The 23052-nt window shown below is 43.0% G+C and overlaps 1 protein-coding gene across 3 annotated transcripts in view; it reads left to right on the plus strand.

Moving 5' to 3' along the window:
- IFT52 (intraflagellar transport 52) overlaps window positions 1–23052 on the plus strand; it is a 52687-nt gene that overhangs the window by 8987 nt on the left and 20648 nt on the right. The window contains exons 4-10 of one of the 3 annotated variants that reach the window (XM_024239061.3): window positions 3817–3946; window positions 4237–4312; window positions 4957–5028; window positions 12159–12285; window positions 17262–17348; window positions 19177–19245; window positions 22110–22264. In XM_024239061.3, the coding sequence (XP_024094829.1) occupies window positions 3817–3946; window positions 4237–4312; window positions 4957–5028; window positions 12159–12285; window positions 17262–17348; window positions 19177–19245; window positions 22110–22264 (716 nt within the window). The other 2 variants (XM_054541790.2, XM_054541791.2) reach the window with 2 other exon arrangements.

Raw genomic sequence — 23052 nt, forward strand, 5'->3', positions numbered from 1 at the left:
TACCCTGAATTGAAATGCAAAGATAATCTAACCCACCACCATTAAAAAAGTAAAGCAATATAACTTCCTAACTTTAATGTACAGAAATTAAAGGATGATTTATAAAAGAATATGTGTACTTCAAATTGTAAATGTTTATGCATATATATACTAGAAGAATATACATATTTCAGTTTGTTAATGCTTGGTCATACATGCATTAGAACACTTCTTTATGTTTGACATTTTGAAATAAATGTTTAATAAATATGTAGAACTCCCATGAATGGGATAGGTACATATGCAGACTGGTGGAAGTGATGTATTGGCAATTCAAATCATGAGCCGTGTTGCTGTCGGTGATGTGATTTTTCCAAAATACTGACTAACTCTTGGTAAAGTTCTATTTCTTTTTTTTTTTTTTCCCGAGATGGAGTCTCGCTCTGTGGCCCAGGCTGGAGTGCAGTGGAGTGATCTCGGCTCACTGCAAGCTCCGCCTCCCGGGTTCACGCCATTCTCCTGCCTCAGCCTCCCGAGTAGCTGGGACTACAGGTGCCCACCACCACACCCGGCTAATTTTTTGTATTTTTAGTAGAGATGGGGTTTCACCGTGTTAGCCAGGATGGTCTCGATCTCCTGGCCTTGTGATCTGCCCGCCTTGGCCTCTGGTAAAGTTCTATTAATAAAAAGAGTATAATTCTCTCAGTTTACATGGTAGTTGGGTACCTGGGAATTCAGTGTATGTTAAATCGTGCAAAAAATACTTTGTACAGTATTTACGTAGAATTTGGGCTGGGCACAGTAGCTTACTCCTGTAATCCCAGGAGTTTGGGAGGCCAAGGCGGGTGGAACACCTGAGGTCAGGAGTTTGAGACCACCCTGGCCAACATGGTGAAACCTTGTCTCTACTAAAAATACAAAAATTAGCCAGGTGTGTTGGCAGGCGCCTGTAGTCACAACTACTCAGGAGGCTGAGGCAGGAGAATCACTTGAACCCAGGAGGCGAAGGTTGCAGTGAGCCGAGATCGAGCCACTGCAACATGGGTGACAGAGCAAGACTTCATCTCAAAAAAAATAAATAAATTGGAGTTAGATTTTAGGCTAAGCTTCTTTTGTTTGTTTGCTTTTTCTTTTTTAAACCTACGTGACTATCTGAGAAGATATTCAAATGCTGTGGAATAGTTCTTTACTATGTGGGACTGGTCTGAATATTGCAGGACCTTAACTTCCCTGCCCTTCACTCGCTAAAATGTCCTTAAACATTAATATTATGGCATTAATATTATGCAATATTATGGTGATCCAGAATACATGCTAGATGGTTTAAATGCCTCCACTGAGAGCCACTGGCCTGGATCATCCAGTCTTGATTACAGGAAATATCTCACATTTGCTGCCACACTAACAGTGTGAATGCATTCTAAGCCAATTTCTAAAATTTAAGTCTGCAAAATTAATCTTTTTTCCTGTTTTTGCCATAAAGAAATAAGAAACCTCCAATTTGTACCAAATATCCGTTCTTTTGTTAGAAGGGTCTCACTTACGTGCATAGCTGGAAACTGGGTCATAATTCGTGGAAGCTCCTTCAACTTTTGCCCACCTGTGTTATTGCACACCACATCCTTCATGTATCTTTTTCTTAAAATGCCAGATGGCCAATAGGACACAGTAGATACCAGTACCTACTGTATATTCATTGCATTTAGGCAACATGGACAAGTCCCAGAACCACATAATCATAAAAACCAAGTCCCAGTAGAATTTCCCAAGCAAAAGCTATGTTCTGAGAATATATATTGCAAACTAGACCTGGCTTGCTATTATCAGTCATAGAACATAGCATATATTTAGGGCTGTCTGGGAAGAGGAGTTTGAGAGGAAATCAAAAGGAAGGAAAAGGAAGATGAATTTAGGGAGAGATTCAGTCTGTTGTTCAGGGTCCAGGATCATGCAGTTATAACCCATTTGTTTTGTTTTTCTGTTGTTGTTCCAAAAAATGTTTACTAAGGATCTGTTACACACCTAGTAACAGGTCCTAGGACTAACGCTAGGGATCAAAGTCAAATAGCACGTGATCTCTGCACTCAAGGAACTGATAGTCTAGGGGAAATGACACAAATGGACCATCTACCAATAATGATCAATGTTCTAAGTTCCACATTTCTACAGAAGCACAGAAAAGAGGCATTGGATTATTGGGTCCAGAGGAAATGGACTTTGAGCTGATTTTTATTTTATTTATTTATTTATTTATTTTTTTTGAGACAGAGTCTTGCTCTGTAGCCAGGCTGGAGTGCATTGGCGCAATCTTGGCTCATTGCAACCTCCAGCTCCCAGTTTCAACTGATTCTCCTGCCTCAGCCTCCCGAGTAGCGGGGATTACAGGCATCTGCCCCCACACCTGGCTATTTGTATTTTTAGTAGACATGGGGTTTCACCATGTTGGCCAGGCTGGTCTCGAGCTCCTGACCTCAAGTGATCCACCCACCTCAGCCTCCCAGACTGTTGGGATTACAGGCGTGAGCCACTGCGCCCAACCTTAATTTTGATTTTGAAATAATTCATTTTTTATTTTGTTTTTTTTTTTGTTGTGTTTCGTTTTTGAGATGGAATCTTGCTGTGTTGCCCAGGCTGGAATGCAGTGGTGCAATCTCGGCTCACTGCAACCTCCACCACCTGGGTTCAAGCAGTTCCCCTCCCTCAGCCTCACGAGTAGCTGGGGCTACGAGTGCATACCACCACGCCTGGCTAATTTTTGCATTTTTAGTAGAGACGGGGGTTTCACCATGTTGGCCAAGCTGGTCTCGAACTCCTAACCTCAGGTGATCCGCCTACCTTGGCCTCTGAAGATTCATTTGTTTTATACAGTGTGGGAAAGGCAGGGGGAGAGGAAAATTCAGGCAGCATACAAGAGCAAGAGGGCCGTGCTGTGGCAAATCTAGTCTGGGCAGTAGTTTCCAAAGTAGGATGCATGTGATGAATCAGTGGGGTGCCAAAAGGAAATTAGGTTTATTATTCATATTTTCATTACCCTTAAAACATTTCCTTTTTGGGAGTTGTTTTAAATGATAAAGTACATATTTTATATAGAGATACATATATATTGAATGTATTTATATACATGTTCAGATTTTTTTCTGCTGGAGGGCTTGATGAAGAAAGTTGAGAAACTATTTGTCTGGACCACCCACCCCAGATTTTCTCAGGCTAGACCAGCAAGATCAACCCTAGATTTTTCTCCCTTCCCCAGCTTTGTGAAAACAAGAGAGAGCTTCCAGGAGATAAGCAGAAAACATGCATTTCTCTCTATGGTTTGGTTGGTCAATGACTTTGAACAGAATTCCTCCCAGGTGTGGTATGAAATGCCTTCATCCTGATATCCTGTGTGGCAGTCAAGAGAAGGCATTGTCTAAATCAGTGGTTCTTAACTAGGGGTGATTCTATTTCTTCTTCTCCTAAGGGAACATGTGGCAATCTCAAGAGACATTTTTGGTTGCCAGGGGAAGGTAGGTACACCTGGCATCTAGTAGGTGGAGACCAGGGGTGCTGCTGAATGGAGAACTGAGTGCTTCCTTTAGTTAAGTTTTTCACTTTTGACTTGCTCTCTAGATAGTCAGCTTCGAAACTGTCAATTTACTTTGAGTATTTTGGAGCTTTATGCTCAAAGACAAGCTTGGAGATCCTACATAGAGAGTACTTTTTATCTTATATACATTTATATATAAATGCCTTATAGATTTGAAATATTTATTTTTCATCTAGTTAAGGTCTTATTCATGGTATTTCGGGCAAAAGTCTTTTGAGTATATTCATAGATTGCTTTTTTCCTTTGTGTAGTTTGAAATCCTGAAGAAATATCTTGACACCGGTGGAGATGTCTTTGTGATGCTAGGAGAAGGTGGAGAATCCAGATTTGACACCAATATTAACTTTTTGCTAGAAGAATATGGAATCATGGTTAATAATGGTAATTAGTATTATTATTTTCAGTAGAGGCAGTAATTTTCTATCTATGATTTGATATAGCCCTCTAGGTCCAGTGGCATAATGGAAAAAGCCCTGGGCTGTGTGTGCGTGTTTTAATGTTCCATTCTCATCAGCAGTCTGAGCCTCCTAGGCTTGGGCTGCTTCCATTTATAAAGCGAGATGGATTGGAACCAAGTTCCAGGGTGCCCTTCAGGTCAAAATTGGTATGAGTCTATAATATCAAATTTATTTCTAACCTAAAATATACCTCCTTCTCTTTTTCCCTCATAGATGCTGTGGTTAGAAATGTATATCACAAATATTTCCATCCTAAAGAAGCTCTAGTTTCCAGTGGAGTCTTGAACAGGTAAGCATGTTGAAAGCAGAAATATCTTGGCCAGGCATCGTCGCTCACACCTGTAATCCCAGCACTTTGGGAAGCCAAGGCAGACGGATCATTTGAGGTCAGGAGTTCCAAACCGGCCTGGCCAACATGGTGAAACCCCATCTCCCTGTCTAAAAATACAAAAAAAATTAGTCAGGCATTGTGGCAGGCGCCTGTAATCCCAGCTACTCGGGAGGCTGAGGCAGGAGAATCACTTGAGCCCGGGAAGCAGAGGTTGCACTGAGCTGAGATTGCACCATTGTACTCTGGCCTGGGTGACAGAGCGAGACTTCGTCTCAAAAAAAAAAAAAAATAAAGCAGAAATATCCTTACACATAACTCTCATTTCTTCTACATAAATCTTCACTCGTCTCTTCTCATACATTCTTTTCACTGCCCCTTCTTCTTTCTTGCCTTTTTGTTTTATGTTATTATAATTTATTTTACTATATTACTATCTGTTGCTCAGGCTGGAATGCAGTGGTGGGAACACAGTTCACTGCAGCCTTGACCTCCCAGGCTTAAGCAATCCTCCCACCTTAGCCTCATACTTACTGTACTAACGAATGCAGTGTGAAATTCTCAAATTTTTTTTGTTTACTAGATTTTAATTTTTCTTCTTCAAGGGAAATTAGCCGAGCTGCAGGAAAGGCTGTGCCTGGGATCATTGATGAGGAAAGCAGTGGAAACAATGCCCAGTGAGTGTGTTTTCTGATGCCACATGAGGAAGATGTATCATTTTGGAGTCTTCTTTTTCAAAATGAAAAGAGCTTTTGTTTCTGGTTACAAAAATAATCAGAATTTGAACAGTTCAAGAGGAAAAAGTAGAAGCTCTGCACTGTAAGTCCATGCTTCTCCCCCTGAAGGTAATCTTAATATAGTATTTAGGCCCGGCACGGTGGCTCACGCCTGTAATCCCAGCACTTTGGGAGGCTGAGGTGGGTGGCCCACCTGAGGTCAGGAGTTAGAGACAAGCGTAACCAACATGGCAAAATCCCATCTCTACTAAAAATACAAAAATTAGCCGGGCATGGTGGTGTGCACCTGTAGTCCCAGCTACTTGGGAGGCTGAGACAAGAGAATTGTTTGAACCCCGGAGGCGGAAGTTGCAGTGAGCCAAGATTGCACCACTGCACTCTAGCTTGGGCAACAGAGCAAGACTCCATCTCAAAAAAAAATAGTATAGTATTTAGATTTCTAGGTTTTTTTTTTACATGTATAAAGTTATAGGTGAGTACCTCTTCATTTTTAATGACTGGATTAAATTGGATATATCCCAGTTTATCTAACCAACTCCCTATTATTGGACATTTAAGTAGTTTATAATGTTTTTCTTTAATAATACCACCTAATGTTTGTCAAGCATCGACTGTGTGACAGGCATGTATTACCTCATTTAATCCTTACGACTCTGGAAAGTTAGAGATGAGATACAGAGATGTAATTGCCCAAATGCAGATGACTACTCTGTGTTAGAACTTAGATGCAAACATAGGCAGTCTATTCTAGAGCCTGCACACTTAACTTCTGTTCCGTATTGTTGTTATAAACAATTTTATAGCCGGGTGTGGTAGCTCACTCCTGTAATCGCAGCACTTTGGGTGGCCAAGGCGAGTGGATCACCTGAGGTCAGGAGTTTGAAACCAGCCTGGCTAACATGGCGAAACCCCGTCTTTACTAAAAATAGAAAATTTAGCTGGGCGTGGTAATGGGCGCCTATAATCCCAGCTACTGGGGAGGTTGAGGCAGGAGAATCACTTGAACCTGGGAGGCAGAGGTTGCATTGAGCTGCCATTGTACCATTGCACTCTAGCCTGGGGGACAGAAGGAGACTTCGTCTAAAAAAAAAAAAAAAAAAAAATTATATTTGTCATTATAGATAATAAAGCACAAATGAACATCTTTTTTTTTTTTGGAGACGGAGTCTCACTCTGTCACCCAGGCTGGAGTGCAGTGGCATGATCTTAGCTCACTGCAACCTCCGCCTCCCAGGTTCAAGCGGTTCTCCTGCCTCAGCCTCCTGTGTAGCTGGGATTACAGGCATCTGCCACCACACCCAGCTAATTTCTCTATTTTTAGTAGAGATGGGGTTTCACCGTGTTGGTCAGGCTGGTCTTGAACCCCTGACCTCAGGTGATCCACCTGCCTCGGCCTCCCAAAGTGCTGGGATAAGTGAACATCTTTGTATGTACAGTTTTGTGCACTTGTGGTAGTATTTTTTAGGGTAAATTTCTCAGCATTGAAATTTCTGGGTCAGAGGTCTTCCAACAGATGGGTTACCAAATGTAATGTGTTACCAGATGTCTCTCAGGGAGGTGGTACCACTTACAGTCCCTATGAGCACACCCCTTTTTCCTCTCTTGCCAGCATGGAGTAGTCTAGTAAACATTGTATCTCTTTCTTTTAATTTGCATTTTTTAAAATTATTAGTGCATAGGATGACCTTTAAAGTCTATTGGCTGATTGTATTTCTTCTGGGAACTTCATGTTCATTGCTTCTTGGCCATTTTTCTATTGATGGTTTGTCTTTTCGCATTCATTTATAATACCTCTGTACTTTGAAATATTTTACCCAACAAAAATTGACATTCTTATGTAGTTAAAGCATGTTACAAAGTTTTAGTAGTGAAAATAATGTGGTCCGGGTACCGTGGCTCACCCCTATAATCCCAACACTTTGGGAGGCTGAGGCAGGCAGATCACTTGAGCTCAGGAGTTCAAGACCAGCTTGGGCAACATGGCGAAACCCTGTCTTTACAAAAAAATACAAAAATTTAGCCGGGCGTTGGTGGCTCGCACCTGTATTCCCAGCTACACAGGAGACCGACGCTGGAGAATTGCTTGAGCCCGGGAAGCAGAGGTGGCAGTGAGCCGAGATCGCGCCACTGCACTCCATCCTGGGTGACAGATGAGACCCTGTCTCAAAAAATATGTGAATAAAATGAAATTAAAAAATAAAATAATGTGGTTGGCTGTGTGCAGTGACTCACACCTATAATCCCAGCACTTTGGGAGGTCAAGATGGGCCAATAGGTTGAGGCTAAGAGTTCAAGACCAGTCTGGGCAACATAGTGGGACCCTGTCTCTACAAAAAAAAAAAAACTTTAAAAATTAGCCATATGTGGTGGCACACACCCATAGGCCCAGCTACTCTGGAGGCTGAGGCAAGAGGATTGCTTGAACCCAGAAGGTTGAGGCTGCAGTGAGCCGTGATCATGCCACTATACTCCAGCCTGGGTGACAGAGCAAGACTATCTCAAAAAAATAATAAAATGTGGTCATAGTCCAGAAATAGTTTTTAAAAAATAAATAATACAGATTAAAATTAGACCAAAAACATATATGGAGGGTGGGAGTTATTTGTGTATAGTAAAAGTGGCATTTCAAATATTAGAGATGGATGGCATAATTCTGGGTAAACATTTGGAGAAATAGTTTCATTTTCATACCACACCCCAAAATGTATTCTGGATAGGCTAAAATTTTTAATATTAAAAATGAAAGCATATGCCGGATGCGGTGGCTTATGCCTGTAATCCCAACACTTTGGGAGGCCGAGGTGGGCGGAACACCTGAGATCAGTCGTTCAAGACCAGCCTGACCAATGTGGTGAAACCCCATCTATATTAAAAAAAAAACAAAATTAGCCAAGGATGGTGGCGGGCACCTGTAATCTCAGCTACTCAGGAAGCTGAGACAGGAGAATCACTTGAACCTGGGAGGCGAAAGTTGCATTGAGCCGAGATCACACCATTGTACTCCGGCCTGGGCAACAGGAGCGAAACTCCGTCTCAAAAAAAAAAAAAAAAAAAAAAATTAGCCTGTCGTGGTGGTGCATGCCTGTCATCCCAGCTACTCGGGAGGCTGAGGCAGGAGAACTGCTTGAACCCAGGAGGCAGAGGTTGCTGTGAGCCAAAATCGCACCACTGCACTCCAGCCTGGGCAACAGAGCAAGACTCCGTCTCGAAAAAGTAAAATTAAATTAAATTAAATTTTAAAAGAAAGCATAGAAGTACTTAAAGAAGCCCAGGTACGATGGCTCATGCCTGTAATCCCAGCACTTTGGGAGACTGAGGCAGGCAGATCACCTGAGGTTAAGAGTTCAAGACCAGCCTGGCCAACCCCCATCTCTACTAAAAAATACAAAACTTAGCCAGACGTGGTGGCACAAGCCTGTAATCCCAGCTACTCGGGAGGCTGAGGCAGGAGAATTACTTGAACCTGGGAGGCGGAGGTTGCGATGAGCCGAGATTGCACCACTGCACTCCAGCCTGGGCGACAGAGCGAGACACCAACGCAAAAAAAAAAGTGCTTAAAAAAAATAAGTGAATATTTTAAATTCTTGGAGTAGGGAAGACCTTTCTTAGTAGAAACAAAATAAAGTCATAAGGGGGAATATGTATAGCAATATAATTCACAGAGTTAATATTTTTGACTGTCAAGAATCAATCTAGGCTGGGCGCAGTGACTCACGCCTATAATCCCAGCACTTTGGGAGGCTGAGGTGGGCAGATCACGAGGTCAGGAGATCAAGACCATTCTGGATAACACGATGAAACCCTGTCTCTACTAAAAACAAAACAAAACAAAGTTAGCCAGGCGTGGTGGCAGGCACCTGTAGTCCCAGCTACTCGGGAGGCTGAGGCAGGAGAATGGTGTGAACCCGGGAGGCGGAGCTTGCAGTGAGCCGAGATCACGCCACTGCAATCTAGCCTGGGCGACAGAGCGAGACTCCCATCTCAAAAAAAAAAAAAAAAAAGGAATCAATCTAATTATTTCACTTTGTGTCAGCTCATCCAATTGGTATAGGTAAAAGAACTGTAGACTTGGAGTTAGAAGGAATTATTAGAAGGTCCTGATTCCCTCTCTTACTTGCCAAGGGTGACCCAAGGCATAGTAACTGTTAGTGTCTGTTTCCCTATCTGTGTAATGGGGACAATGTTAACCTTACAAAATTGTTGGAAAATTTCAGTAAGGTGATATTTGTGAAAGTGCTTTGTAAAGTTGAAAGCATAGTGCCCTACCTGTTGTTGCGTTATGACTTTGTAATTAATTATAGTGAAGGGAATATGTCTAGTTGTTCCTTTCCTGGATTATCCAGGAAACAGCTTCCTGGTAGGCTTTGAGGTATGGACTAGTCCTGCTTCATGCTTTGAAGTATCTTTGCCTGTTGGAGTCTCAGATTCTCCTTTATCCTTATTTCCTGTTATGTCCCTTCTCCCTTCTCTCACTCTGCTGTAGCCACACTGACTTTGTTTCAATCCTTAAATAAGCGAAGCTTGTATTCATCTTAGGGACTTTACACAAGCTATTCCCTCTTTTAGGAAAACTCTTTCTGAAACTTTTCACTGAGCTAATCTTATTCATTCACATGGTTTGGAAAGTTCTGTTTTGGGGATGGGTGTTTAAGTTTATACTTAGTCTTACCAAAATGTCAGTCTCGTTGATTTTTTTTTTTTTTTTTTTGGAGACAGAGTTTTGCCCAGGCTGGAGTGCAATGGCGCTATCTCATCTCACTGCAACCTCTGCCTCCTGGGTTCAAGCAATTCTCCTGACTCCCGAGTAGCTGGAATTACAGGTGCCCGCCACCACACCTGGCTAAGTTTTGTATTTTGAGTAGAGACGGGTCTTCACCATGTTGGCCAGGCTGGTCTAGAACTCCTAACCTCAGGTTAGTCTAGCCTAGTCTCATTGATTTTTTTAGTAGTAATAAAAGAAATACAGGAGTGTAAATAATAGCAGATAGGCTGGTCACAGTGGCTCACACCTGTAATCCCAGCAGTTTGGGAGGCTGAGGTGGGTGGATCACCTGAGGTCAGGAGTTTGAGACTAGCCTGACCAACATGGTGAAACCCCATCTCTACTAAAAATACAAAAAGTAGCCGGGCGTGGTGGTGCACACCTGTAATCCCAGCTGCTCAGGAGGCTGAGACAGGGGAATTGTCTGAACCCAGGAGGCAGAGGTTGCAGTAAGCTGAGATCATGCCATTGCACTCCAGCCTGGGTGACAAGAGCAAAACTCCATCTCAAAAAATAATAATAGTAATAATAATAGCGGATAGTTTTTATCTTGCTACTCAATTGTCCGTTCTCCCTTATGCCTTGAGAATCATCTTCCATTGATTGCATTTTGGGAAAATGTGGGGGATAGATGTGCACTGACCTCCATATGACTATTTCTCCCATCTACTTTTTCTTCCTCCATGGACAACTGCTTGTTTTCTTCTGCTTCTGGCCCAGAGATCATGGGCTGTAATCCACCTTGCTGGGATACTGCTGGAGTAAGGGTAGAAGGTGGAGTTTGGAGAATGTGGGCCAGGTACCACTTCTCTTTCATGGTATGACAACAAAAGTCATAGGGTAGATGAGACTTTACTGAAGGAATGGGGAAGATTAACACCAGAGGGAGGCCAGGCCCGGTGGTTTATGCTTGTAATTCCAGCACTTTGGGAGGTCAAGGTGGGCGGATTGCCTGAGCTCAGGAGTTCAAGACCAGCCTGGCAACATGGTGAAACCCCGTTTCTACAAAAAATATAAAAATTAGTAGGTGTGGTGCTACTACTCAGGGCACTAAGGCAAGAGAATCGCTTCAGCCCAGGAGATTGAGGCTGCAGTGAGCCATGTTCATGCCACTGCACTCCAGCCTGGGCAACAAAGTGAGATCCTGTCTTAAAAAACAAAACAAAACAATCAAACAAAAACACTAGAGGAAAATAATTTTAAACTTAAGCCAAAAAGAATTTTTGTGGTCTAAAGGAAAAAGGAAATTAAAATCTCTATGAGGAACCCCTCATGGGTGCTTCCCCTATACCCCACCCCAGTTTCTAACCTTATGCTCTGGTATTGAGATCTGTGTTTCTCTCCATTCTGAGAGCACTTCCTTCAAGCTTTGCAGAGCTCCATCTTTGAGTAAAACCCTAGCCCCTCCTACATGGGTTGGCTTCACCCCAGAATCTGCACCCCACCTTTGCTCCTCTATCCCACACCCTCTCCAGGAGTACATTGCCCCAGGTCAGACCAATTCACTCTAGATAATCTAAGACAAGTCTTTGTTAGGACAGTGGAGAGTAGAGGAAGGACTCCAAAGCAGATCTGTGTAGAAGTGTCCATTGTAGCGTATATTTATGCCTCTGTTCATGTGACATTTAACTGGTAACATACCCTTCCAGTGACATACATTAATTATTAGAGATAGCACTAGCCAAACCTAAGGAAGAACGTATTTACCACTAAGATATTATTATGCAGAGCAGCTCGAGTTCAGTTCTTGGATGAGGCCCCATCCTCTTCCTCCTCCCTCCATCAGGGGCTTCTTTAGTTCTCCCAGTTACAGTCATTTACACTTTCCTGTTAATTTACTTTCATGTTTTTTAAAATGCTTTATTAAATGTGTAGCTTGAGTTGTCCCAGTTTTTAAGTTAACAAACCAAAGCTTAGAAAAAATTTTGTGTTTGATAATGAATCAAAGAGTGTTACTCAGCTGAGCACCGTGGCACACGCCTGTAATCCCAGCACTTTGGGAGGCCGAGGCGGGCAGATCACTTGAGGCCAGGAGTTCAAGACCAGCCTGGTCAACATGGTAAAACCCTGGCTCTACTAAAAATACAAAAATTAGCTGGGCGTGATAGCAGGCACTGAGGCTGGAGAACAGCTTAAACCTGAGAGGTGGAGGTTACAGTGAGCCAAGATCGCACCACTGCACTGCAGCCTGGGTGACTGAGTGAGACTGTTTCAAAAAAGGGTGTTACTCAAGAAACATTGAGATTATTTTCAGAATTTTTGTATTCATGTTTTTAAAATTTGAATGTGTTTCTTTAATTTCTTACAGGGCTCTCACCTTTGTGTATCCTTTTGGTGCCACATTGAGTGTCATGAAACCAGCAGTGGCGGTTCTGTCTACAGGTTCTGTCTGCTTCCCACTTAACAGACCCATTCTAGCTTTCTATCACTCAAAGGTACAGCCTTTCTTAGATATGGGTATAGATGTTATTTTTATTCTTGAAATAATAAAAACCACCTTACCATTTCCAGAAGGCTTTTATATGTTTTCTCATTGGTCTTCCTGCCAGTCCTGCAAAGTAGTATTTCAGCTATATACATTTTGCTTATGGGGAAACAGTAGACTGTCCAGTAATTGATGAAGTTAAGGCCTAAACCTAGCTCTTATTATTCTAAACCTGAAGCTTTTCCACTGTAGCATGAGGCTACCTGTATTATAACGTTTTTTTTTTTTTTTTTTTTTTTTTTGAGATGGAGTCTCACTCTGTTGCCCAGGCTGGAGTGCAGTGGTGCAATCTCGGCTCACTGCAAGCTCCACCTCCCGGGTTCATGCCATTCTCCTGCCTCAGACTCCCGAGTAGCTAGAACTACAGGCGCCTGCCACCACGCCCAGCTAATTTTTTGTATTTTTAATAGAGACAGGGTTTCACCATGTTAGCCAGGATGGTCTCGATCTCCGGACCTCATGATCCACCCGCCTCAGCCTCCCGAAGTGCTGTATTATAACTTTTAAAATAACTTTTTTTTTTTTAATCCCATGGCAGCATATTGATGAAAATAACTTTTATTCCTGTCTGTGACTATGGGCTGTCACCCTCAGTGTAAAGAGAATACATTCAGGAACAGATGGAGTTAACATATTACACAAAGTAGCACAGAATTATGTTGCTGTTAGTTTATCCTAGGAAAATATATCAGAAAACTATTTTTCCAGTTATTATCCTAGAGACCCCATAAAAATGTGGGCACAGCTAGTCCCAGGCAGTGACCCAACATCCCACTGCCTTTCTTTTTCTTCCTTTTTTTTTTTTGAGATGGAGTCTCTCTCTGTTGTGTAGGCTGGAGTGCAGTAGCATGATCTTGGCCCACTGCAACCTCCGCCTACCAGGTTCAAGCAATTCTCCTGCCTCAGCCTCCCGAGTAGCTGGGATTACAGGTGCCTGCCACCAAGCACGGCTAATTTTTGTATTTTTGAGAGAGACGGAGTTTCACTATGTTGGCCAGGCTGATCTCGAACTCCTGACCTCAAGTGATTCACCCACCTTGGCTTCCCAAAGTGCTGGGATTACAGGCATGAGCTCTGTTGCCCAGGCTGGAGTGCAGTGGCACAATCTTGGCTCACTGCAATCTCTGCCTCCTGCCTCAGCCTCCCAAGTAGCTGGGATTACAGGCCTGCACCACCACACCCTGCTAATTTTTGTATTTTTAGTAGAGATGGGGATTTACCATGTTGCCCAGGCTGGTCTTGAACTTCTGAGCTCAGGCAATCCCCCCCACCTCGGCCTCCCAAAGTGCTGGGATTACAGGCATGAGCCACTGTGCCCAGCCCCCACTGCCTTTTAATTCATATTTTGCTGAATTTACCTTCATCTACCCCCTAAGACAGAATTCACCAGCTGATCTCCTAATTTTTTTTCTAGGGACCTAGGTGTCTCTAGCTCTGAACAATCCTATTTTTCTTTGTGGTACCTAGGAATTACCTTTCCCTTCTTATTTAAAAGCTCTTGGGCTGGGCGTGGTGGCTCACACCTGTAATCCCAGCACTTTGGGAGGCCGAGGTGGATGGATCACTTGAGGTCAGGACTCCAAGACCAGCCTGGCCGACGTGATGAAACCCTGTCTCTACTAAAAATACAAAAATTGACCAGGCGCAGTGGCTCACGCCTGTAATCCCAGCACTTTGGGAGGCTAAGGCGGTGACCCGCCTTGAGGAGATTGAGACCATCCTGGCCAACATGGTGAAACCCCCTCTCTACTAAAAATACAAAAATTAGCTGGGTGTGGTGTGGTGGCACGTGCCTGTAATCCCAGCTACTCAGGAAGCTGAGGCACGAGAATCGCTTGAACCCAGGAGGTTGCAGTGAGCTGAGATTGTGCCACTGCACTCCAGCCTGGAGGCAGAGTAAGACTCTGTCTCAAAGAAAAAAAAAATATTGAAAAATTAGCCAGGCCTGGTGGCAGGCTATGCAGCATTTGCTTTTAACCTGGTACAAGTCAGAGTTTTTTAAACCAATTTTTAAAAAATTTATGGAATGTGTGTATTTATCTCTTGACATCTCTGGCTTAGTATAATTCTTTTCCTAGGGAAGTTATAACTATGCCTGTTCCCTGTATGTGATGTAGCTAAAAAAACTGATTTCATTTTGTATTTTTACTATTGAACTGGTTTTCTCATTACAAAAGTAATAATGTGCTCATTGTTGGGCTGGGCGTGGTGGCTCACAACTGTAATCCCAGCACTTCGGGAGGTCAAGGCAGGCAAATCACTTGAGGTCAGGAGTTCGAGACTAGCCTGGCCAACATAGTGAAACCCTGTCTCTACTAAGAATACAAAAATATTAGCCCAGCGTGATGGTGAGTGCCTGTAATCCCAGCTACTCCAGAGACTGAGGCAAGAGAATCACTTGAACCCTGTTGCAGTGAGCCAAGATCATGCCACTGCACTCCAACCTGGGCAGTGGAGCAAGACACTGTCTCCAAAAACAAACAAACAAAAAAAGTAATATTGTAGAAATGTTACAATAATTGTAGAAAAAATGAACAATACAGAGATAAAGCAGAAGAAAAAAATTCCCCCATTGCACTACTCCAAGACTCTAAGACAGCCCAGGTTGACATATTATTCACTTTCTCCCACTTTTACTTTGCCTTATTTTTATTTATTTGCCTCTTAAGCTTTAAAGTAGGATAGCAATATAATTTATAGTATAGGTCAGGCATGGTGGCTCATGCCTATAATCTTAGCACTTTGGGAGGTTAAGGAGGTAGGATCACTTGAGGCCAGGAGTTTGATACCAGCCTTGGCAACATAGCAAGACCTCTCTCTACAAAAAAGTTAGCTGAGTGTGGTGTTATGCTCCTGTAGTCCTGGCTACTTGGGAGGCTGAGGCAGGAGGATCACTTGAACCCAGGAGTTCGAGGCTACAGTGAGCCATGATTGTGCCACTACACTCCAGCCTGGGAGACAGAGTGAGACCCTGTCTCTAAAAATGGGAAAAAAAATTATAGTATACTTTTTGTTTAACCAAATGATGTGTTGGAAGCATTTTCCCATGTTACTGAAAACCCTTTATAATATGAAATTTAACTGCTGAAGAAGGTTCCATCATTCTGAATTACTTTTTTGTGAACATTTGGATTTATTTATAATTTTTTGTGACTATAAGTACACAACTGGGCATAGAATTTTTTATGTTTCAGACTGCTTTCGTTGCATATGTTAATAGTTTCAGCAACAATGTGTGAAAGAACTTATTTCACTAAAATTTGACTAGCGCTGTTTACATCGTATTTTCATATTTATTTATCTGATAGGAAAAAGTAGTTTGTTTTTATTTGTTAAAAGTTACAAGTATTGAAAATTTTTCTTATTAACCAGTCGTTATTTTATGACTCTCTCATGCTTGTGCCTTAGTTTTCTGTTGTTTTTTTTTTTTTTTTTTTTTGAGACAGAGTCTCACTCTGTCACCCAGGCTGGGGTGCAGTGGTGCAGTCTTGGTTCACTGCAACCTCCACTTCCCAGATTCAAGTGATCCTCATGCCTCAGCTTCCTGAGTAGTTGGGATTACAGGCATGCATCACTATGCCTGACTAATTTTTGTATTTTTAGTAGAAATGGAGTTTCGCCATCGTGGCCAGGCTGGTCTCGAACTCCTGGCCTCAAGTGATCCACCCGCCTTGGCCTCTTAAAATGCTGGGATTACAGGCATGAGCCACTGCGCCCAGCCTTGCCTTAGCTTTCTTTGAGACTGAGTCTTACTCTGTTGCCCAGGCTGGAGCGCAGTGGCGCAATCTTAGCTCGCTGCAACCTCACCTCCCAGGTTCAAGCAATCCTCCCGCCACAGCCTCCCAAGTAGCTGTGGGAGTACAGGCGCGTGCCACCAACCCCAGCTAATTTTTGTATTTCTAGTAGAGACAGGGTTTTGCCTCCCATGTTAGCTAGGCTGGTCTTGAACTACTGATCTCAGGGTGATCTGCCCACCTCAGCCTCCCAAAGTGCTGGGATTACAGGCGTGAGCCACTGCACTCAGCCTGCCTTAGCTTTCTATTTGGATCTTACTTAAATACTTTTTTTTTGGTACCCATAGGTATCTTTAATTGTACAGACTGTCTTTGAGTTTATCTTTTTTCCCTTTAAAATTATGATCTTCATTTATAAGATAAACAACAATGGGAAAATGCTGTAGAACCAATTTAATTTTGTTTGTTTGTTTGTTTGTTTTAAATTTTTAGAGACAGGGTTTCCCAGGCTGGAGTGCAGTGGTGCAGTCATAGCTCATTGTAACCTCGAGCTCCTGGGCTCAAGTGATTCTCCAAACCCCAGCTTCCCAAGTAGCTAGGACTACAGGTATGCCTCACCACACCCAGCTAATGTAGAATTAATTTATGTTAGTTTTCGTTAAAGCCAAATAGAAAAATACAGAAGTGTCTAAAATGAGAGGCAGGTTAAAGTGTAGTAGTTATTATAGTTGGTCTTTCTTTTTTTTTTTTTTGAGATGGAGTCTCGCTCTGTTGCCCAGGCTGGAGTGCAGTGGTGCGATCTCAGCTCACTGCAACCTCCGCCTCCCAAGTTCAAGTGATTTTCCTGCCTCAGCCTCCCGAGTAGCTGGGACTACAGGCGCATGCCACCACACCTGGCTGATTTTTTTTTATTTTTAGTAGAGATGGGGTTTCACCATGTTGGCCAGGCTGGTTTTGAACTCTCAACCTCAGGTGATCCGCCCGCCTCGGCCTCCCAAAGTGCTGGGATTACAGGCTGAGCCACTGCGCCTGGCCTATAGTTGGTATTTCTAAACTTTAAAATCTGGGTGTGAATTGGCACTCTTCAGTATATAAGACAGTTGCTAGCATGATTCTGATAAGTGTCTGGGGACTAGGATACATGAGATGCATTTTCGGATTTGAGTATCTGACCCTGCTTTGTCATCAATAGAACCAAGGTGGGAAGCTGGCAGTGCTTGGTTCATGTCACATGTTCAGTGATCAATATTTGGACAAAGAAGAAAACAGCAAAATCATGGTAAGCTTTTTCTTTCGTCATATTAATGTACAATGTGTATTATTTTCATGTCATTTGAAAAAATACTGGTAAGTTTATTTGCTCATTTAAAAGCAGCTACTCAGAACCCATCATATGCCAGGCACTGAGAATACAAAGTTGAGTCAGGCATAGTCCCAGTCTCTGCTTTGGAAAACTTTGTAATACACTGAGAGAGAGAGAGACAAATTAGTAAATCCAGAAGGGTGTTTCTGAGCATGTCAGGTGGGGTGGGAGCTGAGCCTGGAGAAGCGGAGAGGAACAGGCTCAATAGCAGTATCACGTGTAAGGCCAAGGAGCTTAAACTTGATGCTGAAAGCCACAGGGAGCCCTTGGGTTTTCAGCAGCCTTGAGCATAGCCAGATCTGTGTTTCTTCTTCTTTTTTTGTTGTTGTTGTTTGTGAAAGAACTTCTAGAATGTTTTGGAAAGATTCTTCTGTCAGTTGTGTGGAAAGTGGAAAGGAGGAGGCAGGCTAGAGCCAATTAGGAAGGCGGTGGTGTCACCAGGCAAGGAGAAATGGGGACCTGAATTACGGGAGTCAAGGTGTGAGTGGAGAGGAGGGGCTGGTGGGAATGGGAATCAGGAAAGGCTCTGTAGAGGACTACTCACTGACTGATGTGGCAAATAAAGTAAAGGCATTGCAATTTTGTCAAAAAAATGCCAAGGGAACATGTCTTATGGAAGATGGCAGAGTGGGGAAGCACATGTCTGTACAGCATGTGCCAGAGCTGTCCATTAGTGATTCCAGTGAGAGAAAGAAATGCCTTATAATTGTTATATTGGGAGATTGATTAAGATCTTATTTCTGTGGAATTTACGTGAAGTTTCAGTGTCTCTAGAAACATTATGGGAGATCTAGATAGTCTACTTTTTTTTTTTTTTTTTTGACATGGAGTCTCTCTCTGTCGCCCAGACTGGAGTGCAATGGCACCATCTCGGCTCACTGCAACCTCCGCCTCGCGAATTCAAGCGATTCTCCTGCCTCAGCCTCCTGAGTAGCTGGGGTTATAGGTGTGTGCCACCACACCAGGCTAATTTTTGTATTTTTAGTAGAGATGAGGTTTCACTATGTTGGCCAGGCTGGTCTCGAACTCCTGACTTCAGGTGATCCATCTGCCTCAGCCTCCCAAAGTGCTAGGATTACAGGCTTGAGCCACCACGCCCAGCCTAGGTATTCTTCTTTTCAAAAGTTGTAATTTCAGGCTGTCATCACAGTAAATAGGGATTAATTCAGGATTGTGAACAAAGGTTAATAAATTTTAGCTTGTGGTTAGAGGTTAGAGTGCTTAAAGATACATTATAAATTTCCGATAATAAAAGTTGCATTATGCTGGTCATGGCAGCTCATGCCTGTAATCCTACCACTTTGGGAGGCCGAGACAGGTGGATCACCTGCGATCAGGAGTTTGAGGCCAGCCTGACCAACATGGTGAAACCCCATCTACTAAAAATACAAAAATCAACCAGGCCTGGTGGCAGGCACCTGTAATCCCAGCTACTCAGGAGGCTGAGACAGGACAATCGCTTGAACCCAGGAGGTGGAGGTTGCAGTGAGCCGAGATTGCGCCACCGCACTCCAACCAGGGCAACGGAGCGAGACTCTGTCTCAAAAAAAAAAGGTGCATTAGGGTGAAGAAAATCTTTGAGTTCTCATATGACTGCATCAAGACAAGGCTGGCTACCCTTTTCTGAATCACTGGTTTAATCTTTTTTCCTTTATCATTCTTCTTGATTTAATTCTCTAGTCCTGACCTTCAGCTTTTTCAAATAACCAACTGTCCTAATTATATACTTTTTTTTTTAATTTAGGATGTTGTTTTCCAGTGGCTCACGACAGGAGACATCCACCTAAACCAGATTGATGCTGAGGACCCAGAGGTAGACACCGAATTATTAGAAACTTTTAAATGAAAAATGAGTCCAGCTTCTCAGTACCACTTCTAACAGCTCAAAAGGAATACATGTCTGTCTTACCTCATCTGTAAGACAGATGGAAAGAAGGAATGATTTGGGGGAGATGAAGGCCATATTGTAAAAAATAAGTCAATAAACAAAATATGTAATTAATCATAGAATTAATTGGAGGGGGAGCATACATTCATACAGTATGTATATAAATTAGAATTTAAATTATGGGCACTCTGGCCCAGACTTTCAAAATGAGCATCTGCAGAAAAATACTTTTTTCAGAAATCTGAAATTTTCTCATAAAGAAACATAGAGTATCAGAATTTATGTTGTAAACTATAATTTTGTTGCCTTTAGATTTAACAGTTCTAAAGGCATTATGATAATATTCATCAGACAAGGGAAAGTGGTGAAACCAGCACAGTGAAATCACCACTGGCTCTTGGACGTTATATAGGTTCTTTCTGACCATTTTTCATCCTAGTTTTCTTTATTTAAAAAAAATTATTTTATTTTATTTTATTTATTTATTTTTTTTTTTGAGATGGAGTCTCGCTCTGTCGCCCAAGGCTGGAGTGTAGTGGCGCAATCTCAGCTCACTGCAACCTCTGTCTCCTGGGTCCAAGCGATCCTCCTGCCTCAGCCTCCTGAGTAGCTGGGATTACAGACGTGAACCACCATGCCTGGCTAATTTTTGTATTTTTAGTAGAGGCGGGGTTTCACCATTTTGGCCAGGCTAGTCTCAAACTCCTGACCTCAAGTGATCCACCTGCCTCAGCTTCCCAAAGTGCTGGGATTACAGGCGTGAGTCACTGGGCCCAGCCTTCTAGTTTTCTTATCTGTGAACAGGGAACACTAATACCTGTGTTCTCTGCCTCACAGGATGATTGTGCGGGCTAAGTTAATAGATGGTAATGTGTCAGGCATTGTATGCCATATACTTCCACATAAGTCATCTTATTTAATCCTCATAACTGCCCTGGGAGGCAGATGGTCTTATTCTCATTTTATAGATGAGGAAACTGAAATCCTTCAAGATTGCAGTGTGTTCAAATGGCAGGCAAGTGCAGAGTCAGGATCCAAATCCAGGTCTCCTAATTCAAACTGCACTTACTCTACAATTGTTTCTCTATTTCTTAGACTCTGAAATGTCAGGAAAATGATTTCCTGGCCATTGGTCATAGGAGGTAGGTGAGAAGACAGTCGAAGATAGCTGTCCACTGACTGCTTCCTCCCTCACCTAGGGACATGGCTTCTCAGAGACTGATTTGGGTTAGGAAACAGGAGAGCTGCATGTCTAAAATATTTCCTTATATTGAAACATTAAGCATATGCATATTTTGCTTTATTATTTAAGTGTAATATATTTAACCACTCTCGGCCGGGCGCGGTGGCTCACGCCTGTAATCCCAGCACTTTGGGAGGCCGAGGCGGGCGGATCACGAGGTCAGGAGATGGAGACCATCCTGGCTAACACAGTGAAACCCTGTTTCTACTAAAAATACAAAAAAAAAATTAGTCAGGCGTGGTGGCAGGCGCCTATAGTCCCAGCTACTTGGGAGGCTGAGGCGGGAGAATGGCATGAACCCACGAGGCACAGCTTGCAGTGAGCCAAGAGCATGCCACTGCACTCCAGCCTGGGCGACAGAGCGAGACTCGTCTCAAAAAAACTAAATTTTTTATATATACATATATATATATATTCTATCTATATTTATATTTATATATATTTTTATATGTAAATATAAATATATACATATTTTATATGTAAATGTAAATATATATATATATATTTAACCACTCTCCTGTTGGCAGGCATTTATGTTTTCCTGGTCTTTTACTGTTACTAGTCCACAGCATGTGTCATGACTGAGGGCTCTCAGCAATGCTGGAGGGATGTCCTTGGCTAGGGGAGAAGGACTGGGATCTAGTGTACCAGTGGAGGAACTGTCTGTACTGGTGTCACAGGTGCTCTGGCATGTATCAGGAGGAAAGAAGCAGATAGGGCCTGGATGCTAGGGGGTGGGCACATGTTATGGTGGGAGCTTGTGGACTTTCTTTCATGATTTCCTCTATTTTCTTATTAAAATAGAAAATAAGGTCATTGCTAAAATGGTGAAAGGGAAAACAAATTTTTTTGTTTTGAGACAAAGTCTTACTGTATCACCCAGGCTGGTGTGCAGTGGTTTGATCACGGCTCACTGCAGTATTGACCTCCTGGGCTCAGGTGATCCTCCCACCTCAGCCTCCTAAGTAGCTGAGACTACAGGCACACACCTACCATGCTCAGCTAAATTTTTTTGTATTTCTGTAGTGACAGGGTTTTGCCATATTGCCCAGGCTGATCTCCAACTCCTGGGCTCAAGCAATCCACTCACCTCAGCCTCCCAAAGTGTTGTAGGTGTGAGCCACTGCACCGAGCTAGGAAAATCATTTTGATGGCTGAACTGACAAAAGGGAATTACTGTCTAGAAGAATGGGAAAGTGAGTAGACTACGGAGATGTAGTTGATTGCTGAGCGCTCAAGATCAGAGATCATGAAATTAAAAGACCAGTTAATAGGGTTGTGTGTTTCTCCAGCTGTTTTCAGCCATGTGAGTACTGGTGTAATTGGAGATTTGGATTTAGCCACTGCTGGGGTTTAGCCAAGTGAGTTTTGTTCCTCTTTGCACATAAATTGACTTATTTAAGGTTTAGTGGTCAGTGATCATGAACAGTAAAATTTCTTGGCAAGAGAATATAAATGTTGCAGATTTAGACCTGAGACAGTGGAGACTTGACAGAATAAATGCTTGCTCTTGCTGTGCTAAAAGGAACCCTCTTGTGGCTTTCAGATTTCTGACTACATGATGCTGCCCTACACAGCCACCCTATCAAAGCGGAATCGAGAGTGTCTCCAGGAGAGCGATGAGATCCCGAGGGACTTTACCACCCTCTTCGACCTGTCCATCTTCCAGCTGGATACCACCTCCTTCCACAGCGTCATCGAGTCAGTACCTGTGGGCCTCTGAGCCACACTGCACTCCATTTTGAGTGTTTGGTTTGGAAACATGAACCTGGGAATGGGAATTAGGGTCACAGTAAATGTGGCATGCAGAACATGTTCTCACATCTATGATGAGGTCAACAAAGAAACTGGGCTGGGCATGAGGGGTTGATGTAGAGGAACTGCCAGAGGTTATTAGCCCCTGCGTGTTCCAGATTCTGGACCAGGCATTTAGGGTGACCAGCTTGTTTCATTTTGCCCCAGACTTCTGGTTTTAGCACAGAGAGTCCCAAGTCCCAGGAAAACCCTCAGTAAATGGAGATGGTGGTCACCTCATTTCTCTCTGGGTATCTGGGCAATGGTAATGCTATTAACTGGCAGTTAGAATGCAGGAAAAGGAATGATAAATGGGCTGTGTTCTGGGCACTCTCAGTCTAGTGCGGATGTGCAGGTGGAACTACAAGTTTAAAGATGAAAAGATCTGTAAAGCCGTTAGGGAAACTGTGGGATGGGATGAGGACGTCAGGGACAGCACAAGAATGGGAATTGGACTTGAGACAGGACCTCACAGCTGTCAGTGCTTGAGAGGCAGGAGAAGAAGAGGGCCAAAGACAGAAGCTGGGGAAAAGCAGTTAAAAGTACAGGACAGCGGGCAGCATCCTGAAGGCAAAGGAGGAGGAAATGACACAGAAGCAGAGGGGTTCAGAAAGGAGCCAGGGCTCATCTTCACTGTTTCTAACCTGAATTTCGCTCAGGGAGAAAATTGTTTAGCTTGTCTTCCTTTCTCACCC

The sequence above is a fragment of the Pongo abelii genome, chromosome 21 (genome assembly GCF_028885655.2).
Source record: "Pongo abelii isolate AG06213 chromosome 21, NHGRI_mPonAbe1-v2.0_pri, whole genome shotgun sequence".
Classification (NCBI taxonomy): domain Eukaryota; kingdom Metazoa; phylum Chordata; class Mammalia; order Primates; family Hominidae; genus Pongo; species Pongo abelii.